Here is a 20,545-nt window from a genome sequence, read left to right on the forward strand (position 1 = left end):
TCTGTTCGTGCTGTGTTCTACCCATGAAACTATTGGTGGTTGTATGCTGTGTTAGCTTTATTGTTTCGTTAGGAATTCCTACTTTAAAAATATACTGCTAGTGAAAACACTTTTGTATCTGTTGAAGGGACAAGCTTTGGAACCCAAACAAGATTCATTTCAAGGTCAGGAATCTTCAGTTATGATTGACCAGAAGCCTTCGTTGTATGGTCAGCCCTATCAAGGGCAAGGGGCAGCAATGCCAGGAGGTTTTAGTAACATTCAGGGACAACAGCCATCCTTTAATTCAGTGATGAATCAGATGAGCCAGCAGAGCAATTTTCCACTCCAAAGTATGCATCCTAGAGCAAACGTGATGAGACCTCGAACCAATACCCCAAAGCAGCTCCGCATGCAGCTCCAGCAGAGGCTTCAGGGGCAGCAGGTAACGTCTTGCTCCTGCATTTACACTTTCTTCTTGTTTCGGAATGGAATCAAGTGCACACTGAATTGTGTTGCTTCACGAGTAGGAAAATTGACATTACAGCAGGTGATTGAAAGGACGGATCTTTCATTTTGACAGTGCCTTTCACACTGAGCACCTAATGGCTGTAGGAGTGAAAGAACTTTTATTAGGGCAGTTGTTCCTCCTTCATCAGTCTCCTTAGCTACAGAGGGGACTGGTGCCTCCAGCACACATTACTACTGCTGCTTACAACAGTTCTCTTGTACGATGCAGCCCTGAATGATCTCTTTATCTCCACTTTCAGATTTAGTGTTTTTTCTGAATCTCACTGATACCATTAAGCGGGCAGCTGCTTTTCTCCTGTTAATCAAATGTTACTTCTTTTTCACTATGTTTTCTAACAAGTCATTTGGGCTTATTGAAATCAGATTTGCTTTCTATTAGTTTGCTGTTATTTTAGGGTTATTTTCTTATGATGAAAGGTGAGAGAGTAGATACAGCTGAATAGATCTTGACACTGGGTTAAAGTATTGCTTAAAAAATTGCTGCATGCATTGACTTCCCCATGTGAAGATGCAGTCCTGATACCCAGAACAATGTACAAATAAAACTTGGAAAACTGAGAGAATGCTGTATGACATGGAATGGCAGTGTTTGATCCTTAGGAAATTCTGTGTTCTCTCCTGGTTTTCTGTGACAGGAACTCAATCTGTATGGCTTTGGGGTTTTGTGAGTGTGAGGGAATGAAACTGAACTTCATTATTTCAAGCAAAGGTGGTGGCTATACCCTTCTGCCCCAGACATGATTTGGAACAACTAGGTAGCCTGCTATATATATTAATGCTTCAAGAGCACTAATCTCAAGGGAAGATAGAAATAAAGCCAGTTACTGCTGTGCTGTTAGGAGGGATTTTCTTTTTGTGTGTGTTTGAGCTGCTTAACCAAACAGCTTAGTACTTCAGGTACATCAAGCAAGGGAAAAATTAACCATTGCACTTGATGGATTCAAGAGGTCTGTAAAGGCTCTGTTTTGGGGGAGTTGCCATTACTTTGTTCAGATATTGGTATTTTGAAGCTAATAGTGCAAAAATGTCTTTTTCCAAGTTTATGAATCAGACCCGTCAAGCGCTTGAAATGAAAATGGAAAACCCAGTCAGTGGTAGTACCTCAGTGATGAGACCAGTTATGCAGCCACAGGTGGGGTCACAGGTAAGTACACCAACCATCTGAAGCAGTGATTTTTAGACACGTCTTGTACATATCTCTTTAGAACTCGCACCTTCTTTCACTGTTCCATAGCATTCCTTTTTTATTTTGTTTGTTCCCCTGTACAATTAAAAAAGTTGAGTTTGTACCTCTCTCACTGAGATTTCAGAGGGCTTCGTCCATGAGGACACGCTGCCAACAAAGTGTGCCAATAGCCTTTTCCATGTAGGATGTGATAGCTAATGTACTTTGTCATTTGTTTAGCATTAATGGCAACTTAATGAAAGCCTTTGTCTGATTTTTTTGGTACTGGCTGTGGGTTTTCTTATCTTTCTGTTCTGGTAATGGGTATGCTGGGACTCAGAGTTAGGAAGTGTGTAGGTGGTTTGATTGACTCTGACACGATTTCATTTGTAAAAGTGTTTTCTAATATGATTTTTCTTTTTTTGGGGGGGATAGCAGCAAGGTTTTCTGAATGCTCAAATGGTGGCTCAGCGTAACAGGGAGCTAATAAGTCATCATTTTAGACAACAGAGGATGGCAATGATGATGCAGCAGCAACAGCAGCCTCAGGCCTTTAGTCCACCTCCAAATGTGACTGCCTCAGGAAGCATGGACAGTGCTTTGACAGGCCCACCAATGCCTCAAGTTCCTCCACAGCAATTCCCGTATCCACCTAATTATGGTACTAGTAATACTGTGGATTTTTTTGTCTGTCTGGTTTTCTTTTCCGTTTCTTCATCCAAACTACCTAAATACCAGTAATTCTGAAATATGGAAAATACTCTTACAAAATACTTCCTTTTTGCCTTCCCATCTCTGCAAGAAAAAAAGCTAAAAGTACTAGGTGATGATAACTGAAGTATCTTGTCTGTCCTTTCTTTTTAAAGGGATGAGCCAGCAGCCTGATCCTGCATTTACGAGAGTATCAAGCCCTCCCAACCCAATGATGTCGTCAAGGATGGGACCTTCCCAAAATCCCATGATGCAGCATCCTCAGACAGCAACAATGTACCAGTCCCCTGAGATGAAGGGCTGGCCATCGGGAAGCATGGCCAGGAGCAGGTGAAGTGCACATTTATAACCTGTAGGTCAAAAACTGTCTTTGATTGTGTTCAAAATAGAATCTATGTTAAGTAGCTTGTAGTAGGAAAAGGATTCAGAAGAGGAGAAAAATAATTGTATCTCTGGTTTCTGTATTGCCCTTGAGCCTGCTCTGGTTTAGGAAAAAATGTCTCATGCGTACATCCATTTATTGATGTTGGACCTCTGCAGTCTTTGAATAATGAAAAAAATAACCTGGGGTAATACAGAAGTTGTCAGTAGTATTACAGTGGATGGTGCAGCCTAACAGAAGCCTCCAAAGTTATTACAGCAGGAAATGCACACACACTTCTGTGTGTTTCTGAAAATTCAGAGTTCCTTTTGGGAGGGGAAATTTCTGTTTCCACATTCAACAGGTATTAGGCAGAAACAAATGTAGAAATAGTTTTGTCTTTCATGCATTGACAGTGGGTGCAGGGAAGGCAATATATCAATGCGTAAGGTTCTTGGAAGGTAACTTGATTTATCCTTTTGTGCTGCAGTTCTTTCCCCCAGCAGCAATTCAGCCATCAGGCCAATCCAGCAGCATATGGCATGATGCACATGAATGGCAGCAGCGGCCATATGGGACAGATGAATATTAATACCATGCCCATGTCAGGGATGCCTATGGGTCCAGACCAGGTAAGCTGTATGGAAACATGGTTGAAGAGATCTTTTGACTCTCTACCCATTGAGAACTATTTGCTTCAAGCCATTCCTCTGGCATAATCTAGTTCTCAGTTATACTCTTTGTATTTACACCTGTGGACCTACCATTTGTATGTCCCGAGATACCTCATTTTTGATATTTAAATCAAGTCCATTGTTAGCCCAAGCTGTGTGCTGTGATTAGATGCTGACTTTAAAGGATCAGAGGTAGGATCAAGGTTTATACCACACAAAGCATGTTTAAATACTTCTGGAGCCTTAAGAAACCGCAGAAAGCAAAAGATGGAGATTATGAAAAGCATCTTCAGCAGATGTAGAAGACTCTGTAGAAGAGCTTTCATGAGTTGGACCAAGAATCGTGGTAGTACAGTGTTCTCCTCTTGGCAGAAACTGCTGCTGAGGCTTACCCTTAAAATTCTTTAGAAAAGCTTGTGTGAGCATAGGAAGAAACCATGGAAAATTTAAGCCCCTTATTAGAGGGGAAAAAAGAGCTAATAACAGTCACTGCAAGGAAGACTGAAATACTGAATATACTTCTGCTATAATCTTTCTAGAAAATGCCAAGGGATGAGCAATGTAAAACTGAGATAAGCTAAATTTAGGTAGAACATACCTTGTGAAATTTTGTCTAAGGAAGTACCCAAAATAATCTGAGGAGTTTTGGGGGATCAGGAAGGTATTGGAGGATTTTGATCTAACAAATACCTTTGATAAAGTGGGGAAAACAAAGGTGAAATACCAGGTTTTCCAACCCTGTGTGTCATACAGTGAAGGTACTCAAAACAACACATATAGGAGGTTTGTGTGATGGTGTTTTTTCTCTGTGGGTTTATCTCCAAAGTGCAGCACTAAAATGTTGTTCTGCTTAGAAACTGACTGTCAGCACTTTCCCCTTCAAAATGCACTAGGTTGACCAGTTTTTTTCAGCAAAGGTGTTTTTTTTCTTCTGGTGATTATTTCTCCTTTTCTTTAACAGAAATACTGCTGACACCTAGAACCATCTCTTCACACAGGAATGCGCTGTATTAATGATGCACTAGTATTACAGAGCAAAGCTACGCATTCTTCACAGCAACTAACCCTGGCCTTACGGAAACAACTGGGTTTTCCTGTTTATCACCACGATGTCATAAGTTAGTTCATTCAAGGGACAAAAGAACCCAATGCAAAAAAAACAACCCTACAAAAAATGCATTTTAGTAGAAGCAGTCTCTTGTTACTGTATGTCGTGGTGTACAAAGAAGGTCATAAATATTTTTGGTGCTCTGCCTCTAGAACTGTGAATTAGGCAGTGGCGAGTTAGATACGATGGGTAGAGTCCTGGTTACCTTATCTAGCCACTGTGGCTACCCACAGCCCTTTCACCAACTACAGGCGGACAGAAGTGCCTGGAGAAGTCACAGTGGTAAGAAGTTTCTGATTTCTCTAGTAACAGTATCTGACAGAGAATGTAGTTCCTAGCCTTGACTCTTATATTAATTCCTGAATATAAATGCTGCTTTTAATCTCTTACCCTGAGTCAGGATTTCCCAAGCAAGGTATTGGTGCAACATGAATTGGCACATCCTAGTCCAAAATCCTGTCCATTGCAGCCACGGGGTAAAAAGAGAGGGTAATAAATTTAAATTATTTAAACACAATTGTGACTAATATTTACATATTGATGTGCAGCTGAGTGCACTTTATGAAAGACTATATAATGGATTAATGCAATATCTTTGATAAGGACTTAATATGAAGGTAAGGTGTACTCATGTTCCTTCTCAAACACAATCTCGTAAGAATTATTTGAAAAGACTGCATAATGTCATGTTTTCTGTGTAGGGAAATTAGAGCAATAATCCTTCATCTTTTGAAAACAACTTCAGAAAACTCAAGGCAAGGCACTGCAGTCTGAATCAGAGTTTTGCAGTCTCTTTGTGAATAAATTTTGTAAATATGATCTTTAAGATAATGTATTATATATATGACTTTTGTAGGTCACTAACTCATTTTTGCAGAGTTCGTGAAGCTAAATATTTAACAACATTGATTTCTGTAAACTCAGTGTAGTTGAGGTCCAAATAGAATTTTCTTTGGTTTTAATTAAATTTAATGACTTTGCAGCTGGGTGACTTTGGCCCACATCTTTCTCCTCTTTGGTCTTCAACACTTCATTTATTTGTACATCTTTAACACATAGCTTTTTATAAAAGACCTGTTGTTAAATGCTTTCTCCACCTGTGAGCACTTTGTTGCATTTCTTCTTACATAAGGCAAATTGACAAAAAAGGCTCTGCATTGTGAGGTGTACTGACTTGTCATGATAGTCATGTCTTTCTAGAGCATGTTGCCTTTTCAGTTGATGAATCTGGATTGTGTCCTTTTTGGTCAATTTTAATGAAATCTAAATGTTCTTCAGAAAAAGCTTGTCTGTTGCAAATACCTGTTCATACATGACATCCTGACACCTATACAGATATTAAGCTGCGCTTTATTTAACCAAATATCTGCACCTCATTGGATTGTTCAATCATAATGAATGTATTTTCTAAGCAGGTTTATCTCGTATCAGTATTTAAGTCTGGTTACAAATGCATTCCTATTACTTGCTAATAGGATCCCCCCTCATCCCTCTATTTTGGTTCCTTGATACGAATTGCCCTTTGGAGTTTTTTCAGTTTCAGGCAGTTCCAACAAGTCAAACCTCTCAACTTCCATGAGGGATGACCCAGGAATGCTTAAGATGTGCGGTGCTTTTTTTCTGTTGTTCTCTTGTAATGGAAAGCTGACTTCTCCTAAGTGAGTAAAATAACCTGAGTTCTTGATTGCTTCTTCTTGGACCTGTAAGCAAGAGGTGGGTTTATTGCTCAGACTATTCAGTGATCTTCCATTTTAACAAAGTAACTAACTTAAACTAGAAATATGCTCCAAAAGTTCATCCTTAGCACACAACCAGTTGTGTTCCAAAGGGAATGTAGATTCAATCGATTTACTTTATGCAACCTTGTCTCTGCAGTTAGTACTGAGTATATAGGTTAGGGTTAGTATTTATTTGAAATCTTCAGTCCAGTTCATGTGTTTTATAATGTAAAACTTTTAAAAGCTTAAGCAACTTTTATCTTTCTTATTTCGTAGGACATATCTCTTTAAGTGCTGCCTATTGAAGCTGAAAGGCAACAATCCCTTGCTTTTTATATCAAATCAGAGTAGAACAATCTTTATATTTTGTAGTTGTTCATGATATTGATGGAAACTACAAATCCCAGTTGCTTTCATCAGGTGAGCTCTTAGATTACCTACTAATTTATACATCCTGCCCTTCTAGTTCTTTTTAAATGAGTGATTCTATTTATACATCTGTGTATAACTGGTACCTGACTGATTGATATTAGAAAGAACCATAATTTTCTCATCTGTGTTTAGAAAGTTGGCGCTTTCCAGTACTTACTTTTTTGCTGAATCCAAAGATTTTTAGTTTAAACTTGAGTAAGGGGGGAGAGGGCCATTTCTGAAGTGCATCAGTGACATCTTTCTTGGCAGCACTGATCCTAAATATGACATCAAGCTTGAAAATCTTACTGCAGGAAATAAAACTGACTTTGAAAGCTGTTGACATTTAATCTCTGCCAATTCTGGATTGGTTCGATAGCAGCAGATTTTTCTGAATGTTTTTAAAAACCAACCTGTGTACCATTTCTCACAAGTAAGAGGACAGGTAGCAAGGACAGCCACCTCTGGTCAGTGCTGCCTCGTCATGCTACACGTCTCTGCTACTCTTTTGGTCACAGTAACTTGTTCTTATAGAATTCATGTGTAGTGTTATTTTTTGAATCTTGGCCTAAAATACTGCTTTTAAAGTTAGCAAATCAGGACCATTTTTCAGTCATAAGACAAAACTATTTGAATGTTGTACCAATTAGCACACGTTTTATTTTAGAATTTTGGTGCAGACTACCAGATGACAGTAATACAGCAAGATGAAACATGGAATTCTGAGAGCAATATTTAAAAAATCTCAGGAGAAGGCATACAGTATTGAGAATTGCATTTAAGTTTAGTTTACATGATAAGTATTGCTTGAAATATCTGTATCTTTATTTTGCAAAACAGAAAATCACGGGACTGATCTATAAAAGAGTTGGTTGTAAGGTATTACTGCTCTTCTGATTTTTGTGTTTGGATGTTAATAATAATGTAAATAAAGGTTTCTATTTAAAATCGGAACTTGGTGACGCAGTGTTTGAACTGTCAATACTTTATGGCTGATAACCGTATCCTGGAAAGGTCAGAGAAAATCCAGTGCTATTACTGAGGAAAGGTGGGTACAACAAATGATTTAATTCCTAGTTGACTGTAGGAGCTCAGGGAGTGGCAATTGGACCTTGCATCTATGAGACCCATTTAGCAACTGAAGTTGCAGTGACACCAAGTGGAATTTATGTCTTTTTCAACTTAAATAGCAGTCAGTCCTCAGCAGAGCTGGAGGAGAAGAGGTTACAGGTTTCCCATAACTTGGTAAGAACCTACCTTTCACAAATACCAGCCTACACTGTGTCCCCCTTACAAGGCCCAAGGCTCAGGTCTGCATAAGGGACATGGCAACTTGTCAGGCTTACCAGAAGCTGCCACACTGGCCATGCAGGACTGCGATAGTCACACCCTCATCTTGTCACAGACTACAGGCTGAACACAACAAAAAGGTAAGTGCAGATTTGTTTTAATCTAAGCCACTGTTCTCTGTGTACTCACAGGGGATGGCAGACAGCAAATGCCTCTCTGTAAAGTAGCAAATCTGTTTCTTCTGGTGAGTTTAAATTCAGTATTTTAACTTGTATAGACCTCATAATCTAGCAGCTGTTTCTGATACTCCATAAAATCTGTAACATGACAGAAACCAAATCTATGGCTGGATTCAGACAGTTGTATATTACTTAAAAAAAAGAAATCAAAACCTGGGAAGAAAATTTTGCAAAGTGTGTTTGACTTAGATGTGATACAAAAACAGAAGCTCCAGCCTAGTTTTACTGTCTGACACATCCAATGAAAGACCCCTTTTGAGTGAGGCTTTTTCCTCAGTTCCTAAATTCAAGTATCATTTTAGTCTGGGGGTGTGGTATCAGAGATCTGTGTCCCTTATGAAGTAATCCCACTTGAATTTCCTGATGTGCAAAGCCAGGAAGGGTTTCAGAATCATTTCTGTGGTGGTGGATCTTTACACGGTGTTTCTAGAAGTGCAAGTTAAATCTGTGGTTTGGAAATAAATACCTCTTTGTTAAGAGTGAAGGCCACAGTTGGTTGAGTCTGTCAGACGAGCTCCCTCCTGCATGTGCCTTGAAAACAGCAGGTTAACATGAAAAATGTATATATACAAATATCACCTCTAGTGCCTGTACTACAACATATTTAATAACATCTTTATGAAAATACTCAAGTAGACTCTGTACACTGTGCTTCGGTAGTAAAATGATGGGGTTTTCCCTTTAGAAGCCTTTAAACAGTAACTGTTGTTCTGAACATCTACTGATTTGTAGACTAAACTCTTAACTAGATAATTCTTTATTGGCTACAAGTATTGAACTTCTTGGAGCTGCCTTTTTAAAAATAAATGTCAAAGTTACACTACCAAGCAAATGCTTTCTCAAAGGAGCTGTTTTGGTTTTGAACATACAATATAATATTACCACATAAAAAAACCTCATACAAATCCGAGTTCATTAAAATTTAAGATGTACATTTACTGAAATTTTTCAGTACTTTAAAAATGGAGAAATCCTGAAATGCACTATGTGACATGAAGTAGCATTTGGAGAACTGGTGTGTGGGCATTCCACTCTTTTTTTATTAACAAAATTCTTCATAACCTGAAGGAATTTCTTTTCAAACAGTATATTGAGCAATATTTACATAACCCCTCCAAAATCTGGCATCCTGTTAGTCAAGACTTTCCCTAACGTTCCTAGAGGTGGCAATAGGATGTACAAGTAGGTGTGGAACTAAAACGTATCCTCAGAGGGAAGTTGAGAAATACTATGGTATTGAGAATGTTCAGTGCTGCTCACTTCAGTTCCTGATTCTCTTCCAAGTTCTTTTTCATCATCTCCAGTTAGAAGCAAAAGTGTTCACGTTTTCTAAATGTTGTTTTAGAGTTGTACTTGGCTTTGAAGTCTCTCTCTCATGACAACTGCTGGTACAGTTGAACTGAAGGGTGGCTTAAGTGTACATCCGCTATCCCTGTGCAAACTGCACACTGGGGCGGGAATCCTCTCGGGGACGTAGCTGTGTTTCCTTTGCTGTCAGTTCCTGGATCAGTGTTAGTGGTGTCATCTCAAAGTAAAACGCCTTGTGAAGCAGGTGAGGTATAATCCAAAGCAAAAAGCAGGTACAATAGTGGATTTCAGAGACCTGTATTTCTGACAGCATTTCCGATCATTTCACTGCAGGTATTTAGTTCACTCACCAGTGCAAACATTCTATCTAGTTTATCCAGTCTCCAGGTTAATGGTGTAATTCTCTCTGAAGTCACACACATTGTCATTTAGTCTGTACATGGACTCAAGTTCTGGCCAGTCTGTATCCTCACAGAGGTGCAGCACTTGGGGGAGGTTAGCCCTCCCATCCTTCCCACAGCTGTCCTCTGAAAAACACAACAGAACATGATTTAGTGTCCTTCTAGGAGGAAGTAGTTAGATATTTGTCATGGTTCCATGCAGGAAAAAACAACTGAAACACATTATGGACCCCTTCTAAAACTTACAGCAGGTATATCACAGAAACAGTCCAACTAGTATTTGAAACTTCACCCTGTACAAAACTTGTATCTCATTAATTCTGACTTTTAGTTCTAAAGCCAGTCTTGGGTGTCTTCAACTAAAGATACTACCAGTAAATGAGCAGATCTTCTCTGGCAGGTTGGGACTGCTGAACTGTGCCTATTGAGGTATCTGTGCATCTTTTTTCACTGCCCGATTGGAGAGCACCTCATTTTTAAAGAGCTGATGGTTCAACCTTCCTTTGAAGAGGAGATTCAGAGACAGTAACTGGCATGGCAAAGGTCACTGTTTTTCACATCTTTAAACGTGTGTCTCACCTTTGGACTCTGGCAAGTTGAAAAGAGTATTATCAAATCTTAAAAGGCAGTTAAGTGAAATGAGTAAAAAGCAAACTTAGATTTTAGTATGATGTCAGAATAAAACAAAAGGTACGGAGCTGTCTTGTAGTCTGCTCCCTGTTCTCACTTGCTCTTTGCTGTGGTTGGATTAATAGCAAGAAAATACACGATCCTTTCTCTGAGAAATTAGTCTTGTTCTTTCTGGATGGTGAGAAACACCACGAGGCAGCTGCTGCAAATGTGCATTTAGACAAAACCAACATAATGGTCTGAAATTTTGAATGACAATCATAACTGGATTCTTGAGCTGACCATCCACCTTTGCTCATTCACCCTTGCTCTTGATGCTCCCAGACCATGCACCAAGCGGTTTTGTACAGCAGTAGTTGACTGTATGATGGCACTACCATACTTGTACAAGTTAGAGGATTTCCCATTTAAGCATTCCAGAAGAAGAGATGATGATGTTGAAAGCGATGCTGCATGCAAGGAGAGAAAGGAAGGGAAGGTAGGTAAGTAAAAGCTAACGCTTTCTGTGAACTGCTCCCAACTCACAGTGACTTGGCAGATGATGGTCTCTTCACATCTGGCCACTTTCGACGCTGAAACTGCCTAGTTTTCAAGCAGCAAAAGGAGAAAAAAGTTAACCATCACCAAGAAACCCACCAGCACTACAGTCTGAAAGTGAGGAAAGAAGAGTTTAGCCTGAATTCTGACTATAAAGATCAGAACATGCTGTGACATTGAAACAGAAACAGCTCCAGTATTTCCAAGTAACTGGGGTGGAAAGATCTCCCAACTGCCGTTCCAGGCAGTGTCCCCCTAAATCTTTTAGCATGAAGGTAGTACTTAAAGAATAATAATTTAATATACCTGTACTGCTCATAGCTTCCATCTTTAAGTCCTAGGTGAAGAAAAATTAACAAACAGCGTTACTAACCATTGCCCGCAACAGAGTAAAGTATCAGGTAATGTACAACTTACAACACACCTAAGAATATTAACAGATTAACATCCCCTGCCTTGAGAAATTCTTCCATACATGGTAATTCTCACATTTAATCCTTTATTCCAGGCAAAAGAGGTTGTAAACTGGAAAAGGGAGTCTTGAAAACTTTTCTGTAAATGACCTTCAGTGGTGTCTTTAACTGCCCAAACCTGCTGCAGGTACTAAATAAGACCAAAAATTATACTTGGGGCTTTGGTGGACTTGGATTTTGTTCCTTCCTCATCTCTTTCCCCTGCATCTCAGCAGTACTCATCACTAACCTATTTCAGTATCATCCTTAATTTAAGAAACATTACCTCAAAGTGAACAAATACAGAAGTGTGAGCATGCAGCCACCAGCCCCAGCAGGACATTACCAGTATAAATAAATATTAAACTCCTTTTGACTGATGTGAAGTTTCATAACAGTAAGAAAGAGCCCCATTTTAAGTGTACTAGGAGAGTTACATACCCAGATCCATGTTCCTGGTTCTTGGATTGCACTGTTTATACCCTTTGCAGCTTCTCAGTTCCATGAGCTGGACATGCAGTTGATTGAGAATGTCTCTATCTAGTGTATTCACTGCATTAATTAGCTGCAATAAATGGGGATTCTCATTAGTAACTGTTGTTCTCTAGTATCTTTCATATATGGAATATACATGGTTTATCCGTGACAGGAGAGAAACCAAATCATGCTATGTTAATTAGGCCTTTGCTATGTCCTCCACCATTACCATGCCATTTCAATTTATCATCAATAAGGAACAATAATGTATTTCTTGAGCTGTTCTCTGATCAGGTACCTGATATGGATCAGTATTGAGATCAAAATACTCCAAAAATCCAGTAGCAAATTCACAAAACAGGAAGTTGTGGGTCTCGTTGATTGTCCTCAGGCACCAGTACGTGTTGTTGTTGGCGCTGGTACAGGCACAGAAAGGGCCCACTGCAAATTGAAGAGCACTGTTTATGATGCCTTTCCGTTTATGGTATTTACTCATAGACAGTTATTCTCCCTCCCACACCTAAGCTCTGAAGCACAGAATGCCTTCTGGCATCAGCTTCTTGTTCTGTGCACACCTCACCTGGCAATGTACTTCCCCTGGCTTCTCTGGAAGCATTCCAGACAATGAGATCCTATACATAATTGTCCCGCTCACAGCATCATCTCTAAGGCTTTTATTAGCAGTTGGTTTTCTTTTTAACTTGGTTGCCTTTTGTGCAACAATAACACTAACACTGAGACAGACTATTTACTATGAGGAAGGCTTCCTGGCTTTGGCTACGGAACTTAGACCAGTAACTTCTACTAGCCTAGCATCATAGTCCAGCCTAGGCAGTACCCGCCTACCCATTACATAGTTTAAAGTATCCTTACATGTCCACAGGGGAGCAGTTTGCCAATGCTGGTTGTCGTGGGTGAAGCAGGTCAGACCAGGCATGCTGCAGGTGTCATTGTTCTTTATTCTCTTAAGCAGTTTGCGCAGCTTCTTCTTCCGCCTCTGCTCTCGAAGCAGCCACAGCCGGTCTTTCTCCTGTAGGGCTTTCCTGCACACAGGACACAGGAGGTCATGCAGCTCTGTTATGCTTGCACACACCAAAAAATAATGAAGCAGACAGATAGATAACAAAATTAGCTGCTCTGAAGGAAAGAATGAACCAATAGTTTTTAATTAAATGGCTTCCAAGTGGCTCTGGGTATGACTCCACAATTCAATGGCACAGATAAAAAACAAGCCAAAAAAGCTTATAGGTTTGTCTGACATCTGTGCTGTGGCATTTCCCACACCAGGAAACTTACCTCAGAATTCACAAGCATTTCAACACGGGCTTATGTTCCTTCACAGGTTTTTGTGTGTTTCTTCTTTTTAATACAAGAGAAATGAAATACTACTGCTTTTACTCAGTTGGTAACTGGTGTGCATAGACAACGTGGTAATAATGTCTTTGCATTTCCTCTTTCAAAGGAACAGACCTTCACTTACTTGAAAGGATGAAGACTAGATCCCTTGTGCCTCAGTTTGCTTTTGTGTTTGGAATGGTAACTGGAAAATAAAAATAGCATGGGTGATGAACAACAGAAAAGCAACCGCTCCTGTCTGCACCACCCCATCACAGTACAGCTGGAGCAGACTGAAGCCAGTGTCACTTCTCCCTTTAATTTATGCCCCACCCCTGGAAGAAGTGTTCAAGGCCAGGCTGGACGTGGCTTTGAGGAACCTGGTCTAGTGGAAGGTGTCCCTGGCCGTGGCAGAGGGTTGAGCTGCGTGCTCTGCAGTCTCCCTTCTACCCCAACCATTCTGTGATTCAAGGAACACAAAGCGGCCTGGCTAGACCGGGTCATGCACTTCTGCGCCTTGTGCCGCTTGCTTTCCTTAGCTCATTTGCGCACAGCGACACCTGGTGCTCTAATGCTGTATTGCAACAGGTGTCCACATAATCCAGCTACAGTTTTCGATGTCATTGGTTCTTGTTTCCCTACACGAGGCAGATAAAAGCAATAGCTTTATAATTTAGTTACAACATTTCCTCAACTGAACAGTCACGGATTAGTACGGAGAATAAAATGACGAGCTCACACCACCTTCATGTCATTTTCCCTCTGAATGAAAGAATTTAAATACCAGCTGTACTTCATAGGGTTGGTTTTTTCCTCCATTGTTACCAGCTGGAGTTTCCAGGAAAACTTTAACAAGATACATGGAACTGTCCCAGTAACAGCACAGTCTGACCTATTGTGAGCTTGGGAGCTGTGAGCAGACATCCCCATCCTAGCTGGGCAGCTCTGCTGGTTTGGCTCTGTCTGCAGAAACTCCTACAAGATTTTGCAGAACTTTCCTTTCTGAGCAATTTCCAAGGTTAAAAAAAGACAAAGCAGCTTCAGTCACTGGCACCACCTTCTGACTGACGAAGCCACTCCCCGCACACATCAGCAAAGACAAACTAAGGTCAGTGAATGTTATTTTCTAAAGAGAACATCAGAACTCAGTAAATGGTCAGACTAAAATTCCCTTCAAAACAAAAAAGATCCTTTAAATTATGAGTGCTCCTGGCAGATTGAATACATTTAATCCGTACAGAAAATTAACAAAAGATTATTAAAGAACTGGCTTCAGTCAATTTTTTATCTCACACACACACCAGTTATTCCATTAACAAATCCTAAATGCTAAAACCTGATTCAATGCAATTCTGCAAACACTTAAACATCTGTAACTCAAACTATTAACTTCATTATTCACCTTAACAACGCTCTGCACAAATGTAAGTGTTTCCTGTACTGGGCCTGAGAAATGTAGCAGCCTTCTTGAAATTTACTATAAGCCATTCACCATAACAATAGCTTCATCTTTACAGTGTCCATTAAATAAACTCAGTTGTTAATACCAGTTTTGAAAGCAGTGGGTTACAAGATGATTGATAATGTCAGCTTTTGGGAGATTTGCCATTTAGAATACTACTGATTTCACTTTAAACCCTTTTTGCCATGGGTTCTGTGTATGGGTTGGCCTAACCCAAAAAATTACATTCTCCGTATTTTAGTGACCTGTTGCTGAAGCTGTACGGAAGAATCCACAGAGACTACAACCACCATGTACCTCATGTCTGTAAAGTATGAGGTCTAAGGACTTAACTGCTATGCTCAAAACCTCGTTCTCTTATACCAATGACAGAGAGAAGTGGCATCCTAGGAGGTAACACATCCAGCCCTGAAAAATCCAAATAGAAGAAATTCTCCCATCTTCCCACACCATTATCCCATATGCTTTACACACCCTTCTTTTAAAAGCGATCTGTGTTAACTCTGCTCCATATTGACAAATTGCCCTTGTTGAAAGCAGGATTTCAGGAACAAACCCACAGCTTGAAATAAACTCCTGCCTGGTAGGGGCGGCCTTTGTACTCGTGCTGCGTTCCAGCTCCCCAAAAAGCACTACATGAGTGTAGTAAGTAGGCAACCACTTAAGAAAACAGACTCCAATCTCTCCTGTGATGACAAAGAGTTGCACCCTACAAATAATGGCTCTGAAGTGCACAATACCTCATCTTGTTACAATCGCACTCCTCCGGGCGCTTCTTCTTCAGGTGGCCTCTCACCTCCCTCAGGTTTTTTATTTTGTTTTGCAAAGTTTCAATCTAAACCAAAGTAAAGACACAGTGAAACCAACACAGCCCCATTCAGTCTTACCCGAACCTGCTGCAGCCCATTCTTGCGTCACCAAATGCTGCTTCTTCACCTCCTTCCATGACTCTCACCACTGACATACAGATTATCCGCCTTTCCAAAAGGCAAATGCAGCAGGAGGAAGCCTCCTTGGCACCTTTTGCTGCTGGGATTACTGGCTGTGACAGCAGAACATGGCACTGGGAGCATAGGGAGACACAGCCTCAGGCAGGCAGCCACTGCTGGTTCCACTGTGGCTCCTGCTCTTGTGCTCTACAGCACTTGTGCAAGGGGAGAAATATTAATGACAAAGATGTCAATGAAGTTTTACAGGCAGATTTCATAGGGCAAGGTATCTTCTGGGTCTCCATATTCACAAGCCTAAAAACAACCAATTCCATTCCAAAGTGCAAGGGTTAAGAAAATAACAAGCAAAATAAACCTCAAAGCACCAAAACCAATGAAGCTCCCTTTAACTTGGGCTTCCATTTGGCAGCTGAAGGTGCACTGGGGAGCAGGGCTAATAAGATGTGAAAAAGATCCAGATGAATTTTTTCCCAGGATGGAGACACTTCAGATGTCTCTCATTTATCTCATAAGGCTTCTGAGATGTCTCAGCTCTCCCTTCAGCTGCAGCGCTCTCCTCCACTCAGCATCCTGACTTCACAAACTTGTAATAACAATTCATTATCTCTGAACTATCTATCCTGAAATCAACCAGCAAGGTCACAACGTTCCAGGGAGGGACAAAGACACCCAAAGGCAGACACCCAGACACACACAGAGTCCACATGATCCTGTCAGCCTGTAGAAATGCAGGCTAAAAAACCCCGCACTGAAAAGGCGCAGCTGTGAACACCACTGACCTCGTGGTCAATATGAAGTTTATGGTCCTTCCAAGCTTGCAGTGACCTGTACAGATCTGTGTCGCACTGAACGGTATCATTCTCCAGGATATAGCACCTTGGCAGGGAAAAGCAAACTGATTATTATAGTGGCTACACACAGACAACATGAACAGCTGGTTTAATAACACAGCTCCAGGAGAGCTGAGAAGCCAGATTGGAAATGACATGCGGAATTCAGAACACCAATGTTCATTCAGGAGAACCAGGGTGTGCTGTGAGCCAGGGAAGGGGTTTGGGGTTGAGTTGCCATGGAAATTTGTCAGAAGTAGAAAAATTCAAGGAGAATATTCCTATCCAGCAGGACCTGTTGGCTGCTTAATTCCTGTATGGAAATTGTGCTGCGCAGAGATCTTGCTTATTCATTAGGCTGCCACATAAACAATCCCTAGTAACTAGCAAGCACTGAAAGCATTATTCCAAAGCAATTTCCCAGGGCATGATTACGTGAAGAGGGGATGAGAGATAGGGGCAAGGATGAAGTACTTCTTCGTAAGATGCACCAGAAAGGGAAGGGAGGGGGGGAACAGAAATTTTGCTTTTTCCTATAAAAAGGATAAATTTTTTCAAAGATATTTCCTGACTTCAAAGGCAGGAAATCCTCTGACCATTCCTTACTTTTAACCAACTTCCAACGCAATCCAGGAGTTACAATTTTTTCAAAACCAAACAGTGATAAAACCAAGAAACAAGCAACCCCCAAAAGCCCCACAAACCAACCCAAAACCAAGCACTTGACAGATTTACCTGAGAAATTAACAAATACCATGTGCTCATTTTGAATGCTTGTTTCAATTAAAGCTGAGCACTTTCAATATTTCTTTATGTTCTTTACACCACCTCACCCATGTTGCCCCACTGCTGCCTTTCCTTCAAGCGTTCCGGGGACTTCTCATGAATTACGCACAACGTTCCTGACAGCTCCTTCTATGGGTTTGGGATTCACCCACTAAAGCAGCAAAAAGTCAATTTAACTTCTTCCAGAGGAAAAGCACAACTATTGATTTGAGTGCTGAACACTCCTGAGAGCCGGGGTAAGGAAGAGGCCCAGTTCTCTGATGAGAATCTCCCCAGTGCATTTCCTTGTATTAGGGAGTCTCTAACCCTGTCAATCCTTTGACAAAGTCAAATGGAACCCACCCATTTCCACAGAGCTAACCAGCTCGGGCATGTTTTCATGAGCAAGTCATTAAACAGTTTAATGCATTTAACAATAATTGGTGGATATCCTGATAAATGACAAGCAGAAACGGTGACTAAACCAATAAAGCACAGTTGGAGATACATTAGCCCCTAGACTTGCACACTGGGCAAAAGGGTTTTAGCTATTAGCATCCGGACACTTTCCTCACCTCTCTCTCAATCTGTTTCATTTTCCAGTGCTCCCGGTTCCCCAGCTTCATTCATAATACACATTTTCCTTTGCTAGTACTGCCCTGCAGAAAGCTGCAAGAGGCTATTTCATCCCTGAGAATCAATTTGGTGTCTGAAATACAAAGAATCTCATGTCTCAGTGATGTGAGACCAGGTCATGCTGCAGTCTGAGCCCTTGCTCCTCAGGCAGGCCAGGGGACCCACTGCACATTAGGTCCATGGGTAAAGCCTTTCCTGGTTTCACACCAGTGTACACACAACTGCTGCCACCTTTTGCTTGTCCTCACTGGAAGCACTCATTGCTCAGCCACTGTGGTCTCCAAAGTGCAGAAGACACAAAAGCACTGCTCTAGCTCTTCGGAACCTTCCTGCTCCTTTGTACATGACAAAGTTAAACCAAAGCCGAAAGCTATCGTACAGATGAGAATACTAATTTTGCAGAAGCTGGACTGGGTATCCAAAAGGGACACAAGATGCTGATCACAAGCTCACACACCCATTTCTGCGAAGCAGCCACTAAGGCAGCAAAAGCTTTTAGAAACACACCACGTGCACTCACCTGTGGGTCACTTTTATCAGGTTAGGGGCTGCATACTCTGCAATGCCACCAGTGCCGCTGTACTCCCCCATGTCTTTATCTTCCTCCTCACGAAGAACAGCCCTCTGCATCCTGTGCCTCTTGGTGGTATTTCTTGGTATGACAGGTTGGTATCCATCCTCCAAACCCACATTATAAACAGCTCCATCCAGCTCAACAGATACAGAACGAATAGAGCGATTCCGGACATAGCTTGGTTTGTATTCTGCATGGAAAAGCAAGTGAAGGGATTAAGAGGAGAAGCATCATGTTACAATTTGGTCCTCTTTGTGGTTCTGGGGAGGAAAAAACAGCCCATACTGTTACATTCAGAATTAACTGGATGACAAATAGTGCTTCTTGCAGCTGCCCTCTGAGCCTGCTGCTCCATTACCTTTTGTAGGGTTAGACGCATACCCTGGGGCATGAGGGCAGGTATAACGCAAACGCACAAGGATGGCAGAGGAGAAAGAAAACGTCCTTGTCTCTTACCACTTCGAGAGCGCTCCCAGAGGCTCTGCTCTTCCCCTCACAGTCACTAGATGGCAGTCACGCCTTAGCAAGTAACCGCGACAGTCACGACTGCAAGGCCTGAGGTCACCCTTACAGAGCAGCTCTCTTCCGTTTTCTCCTCTCCACCGCGCAAAGCTCCACACAAGGATTCCTGCAACGCTCTCCTGAGGTTGCCCCGAGTACTCCCGGTGTTCGGCCTGAGCCTTTGCCCAATTCTATGCTCATTTTTCAAAGCAAGATGCTTGATTGTTTGAGGAGGGATTGAGATCCAAACCTTTACTTTTAGCCACACCCAATTATTTTCTTTCCAAGTGTTCAGCCTGGAGAAGAGAAGGCTGCGTGGGGACCTCAGAGCAGCCTTCCAGTATCTGAAGGGGGCCTATAGGGGTGCTGGGGAGGGTCTCTTCGTCAGGGACTGTAGTGACAGGACAAGGGGTACAGGGTTAAAACTGAAACAGGGGAAGTTTAGATTGGATATAAGGAGGAAATTCTTTCCTGTTAGGGTGGTGAGGCACTGGAATGGGTTGCCCAGGGAGGCTGTGAGTGCTCCATCCCTGGCGGTGTTCAAGGCCAGGTTGGATGAAGCCTTGTGTGGGATGGTTTAGTGTGAGGTGTCCCTGCCTGTGGCAGGGGGGTTGGAACTGGATGATCTTGAGGTCCTTTCCTACCCTAACTATTCTATGATTCTATAAGGGTGTTCCTAATGGGCAAACCAGTCAGTCTCTACACAACACACCACCCTCCAGTGCTGTGCACTCCTGCCAACTTTGCCTCTGCACGTGCAGCCCAAAGGCAGAAGGAAACATTTGCTATGAATTGTCACTACACAGCGGGATATTCTCTCACTCATCTCTTCCCCATCATTGCTTTCCAAAGTTCTCTGACCCAGAGCGCCTCTTCTGTTTGGTCTGGAGTGATGCAAATGTATATGGTTATGGAGTCTAAACCCATATCTAAACTCCCCTGCTGTATGACAGGGTCCATCTCTGACCTTATTTCCTGCTCACTGCCCATGACTGCCGAGTCACTCATTACAGTAAGCATAATCACCTCATTGCTTGACAAAGAAGTACAGATTAAATACCATCACCTCACTTTTCCCTGCCCAGTGCCTGGGTCTTTGCTCTGTACATGAGGCTTGGAGCCATCTAAGGCATTGCTGGAAACAATGGAGTCCCGTGAAGCTTCCAGTCACCTGTCCTTTACACAGAGCTGAAACCCACCACACATCCCACCAGACAGGACCTCCTTATCCAAGTTGTAAGGGGAAAATTTCTACCAATGTGCCAACTGCAAAGACCAACCTTTCTTGCAATCCCGAACTCCACAGAAAAGCCAGCTTTCTCTCTGACATAATCTCCCCAGCAAAACAAGCAAACAAAAAGGAATGGGAGGTAGAACAACCTACATTGACAAGAGACATATTCATGTCAACTGGAATGCTTTGGCATTAATGCAGAGTGACTTTGTTCAAGAAGCCTCACACTAATTCCGAATAGATCGCAAGGTCTCAAAAGCCATTTT

The 20,545-nt window shown here is 41.6% G+C and overlaps 2 protein-coding genes across 12 annotated transcripts in view; one reads left to right on the top strand and one right to left on the bottom strand.

Annotated features, from left to right (window-relative positions):
- Positions 1 to 7,612, top strand: part of NCOA3 (nuclear receptor coactivator 3) — a 66,332-nt gene extending 58,720 nt beyond the window's left edge. The window contains exons 18-23 of one of the 4 annotated variants that reach the window (XM_065691150.1): positions 128 to 424; positions 1,550 to 1,654; positions 2,111 to 2,336; positions 2,542 to 2,716; positions 3,238 to 3,379; positions 4,383 to 7,612. In XM_065691150.1, coding sequence (XP_065547222.1) covers positions 128 to 424; positions 1,550 to 1,654; positions 2,111 to 2,336; positions 2,542 to 2,716; positions 3,238 to 3,379; positions 4,383 to 4,394 — 957 coding nt within the window. In that variant the 3' untranslated portion in view covers positions 4,395 to 7,612. Of the gene's footprint in view, positions 1 to 127; positions 425 to 1,549; positions 1,655 to 2,110; positions 2,337 to 2,541; positions 2,717 to 3,237; positions 3,380 to 4,382 lie in introns of those variants that run through there. The other 3 variants (XM_065691151.1, XM_065691152.1, XM_065691153.1) reach the window with 3 other exon arrangements.
- Positions 7,294 to 20,545, bottom strand: part of SULF2 (sulfatase 2) — a 151,909-nt gene continuing 138,657 nt past the window's right edge. For 7 of the 8 annotated variants that reach the window (XM_065691156.1, XM_065691157.1, XM_065691159.1 and 4 more), the window contains 10 exons: positions 18,491 to 18,734; positions 16,519 to 16,615; positions 15,530 to 15,624; positions 13,473 to 13,532; positions 12,866 to 13,035; positions 12,291 to 12,433; positions 11,957 to 12,080; positions 11,370 to 11,400; positions 11,052 to 11,108; positions 7,294 to 10,022 (listed from right to left, as the gene is read on the bottom strand). In XM_065691156.1, coding sequence (XP_065547228.1) covers positions 9,992 to 10,022; positions 11,052 to 11,108; positions 11,370 to 11,400; positions 11,957 to 12,080; positions 12,291 to 12,433; positions 12,866 to 13,035; positions 13,473 to 13,532; positions 15,530 to 15,624; positions 16,519 to 16,615; positions 18,491 to 18,734 — 1,052 coding nt within the window. In that variant the 3' untranslated portion in view covers positions 7,294 to 9,991. The remainder of the gene's footprint in view (positions 10,023 to 11,051; positions 11,109 to 11,369; positions 11,401 to 11,956; positions 12,081 to 12,290; positions 12,434 to 12,865; positions 13,036 to 13,472; positions 13,533 to 15,529; positions 15,625 to 16,518; positions 16,616 to 18,490; positions 18,735 to 20,545) is intronic. The other variant, XM_065691162.1, reaches the window with a different exon arrangement.

This window comes from Lathamus discolor, chromosome 11, assembly GCF_037157495.1.
Source record: "Lathamus discolor isolate bLatDis1 chromosome 11, bLatDis1.hap1, whole genome shotgun sequence".
NCBI lineage: Eukaryota > Metazoa > Chordata > Aves > Psittaciformes > Psittacidae > Lathamus > Lathamus discolor.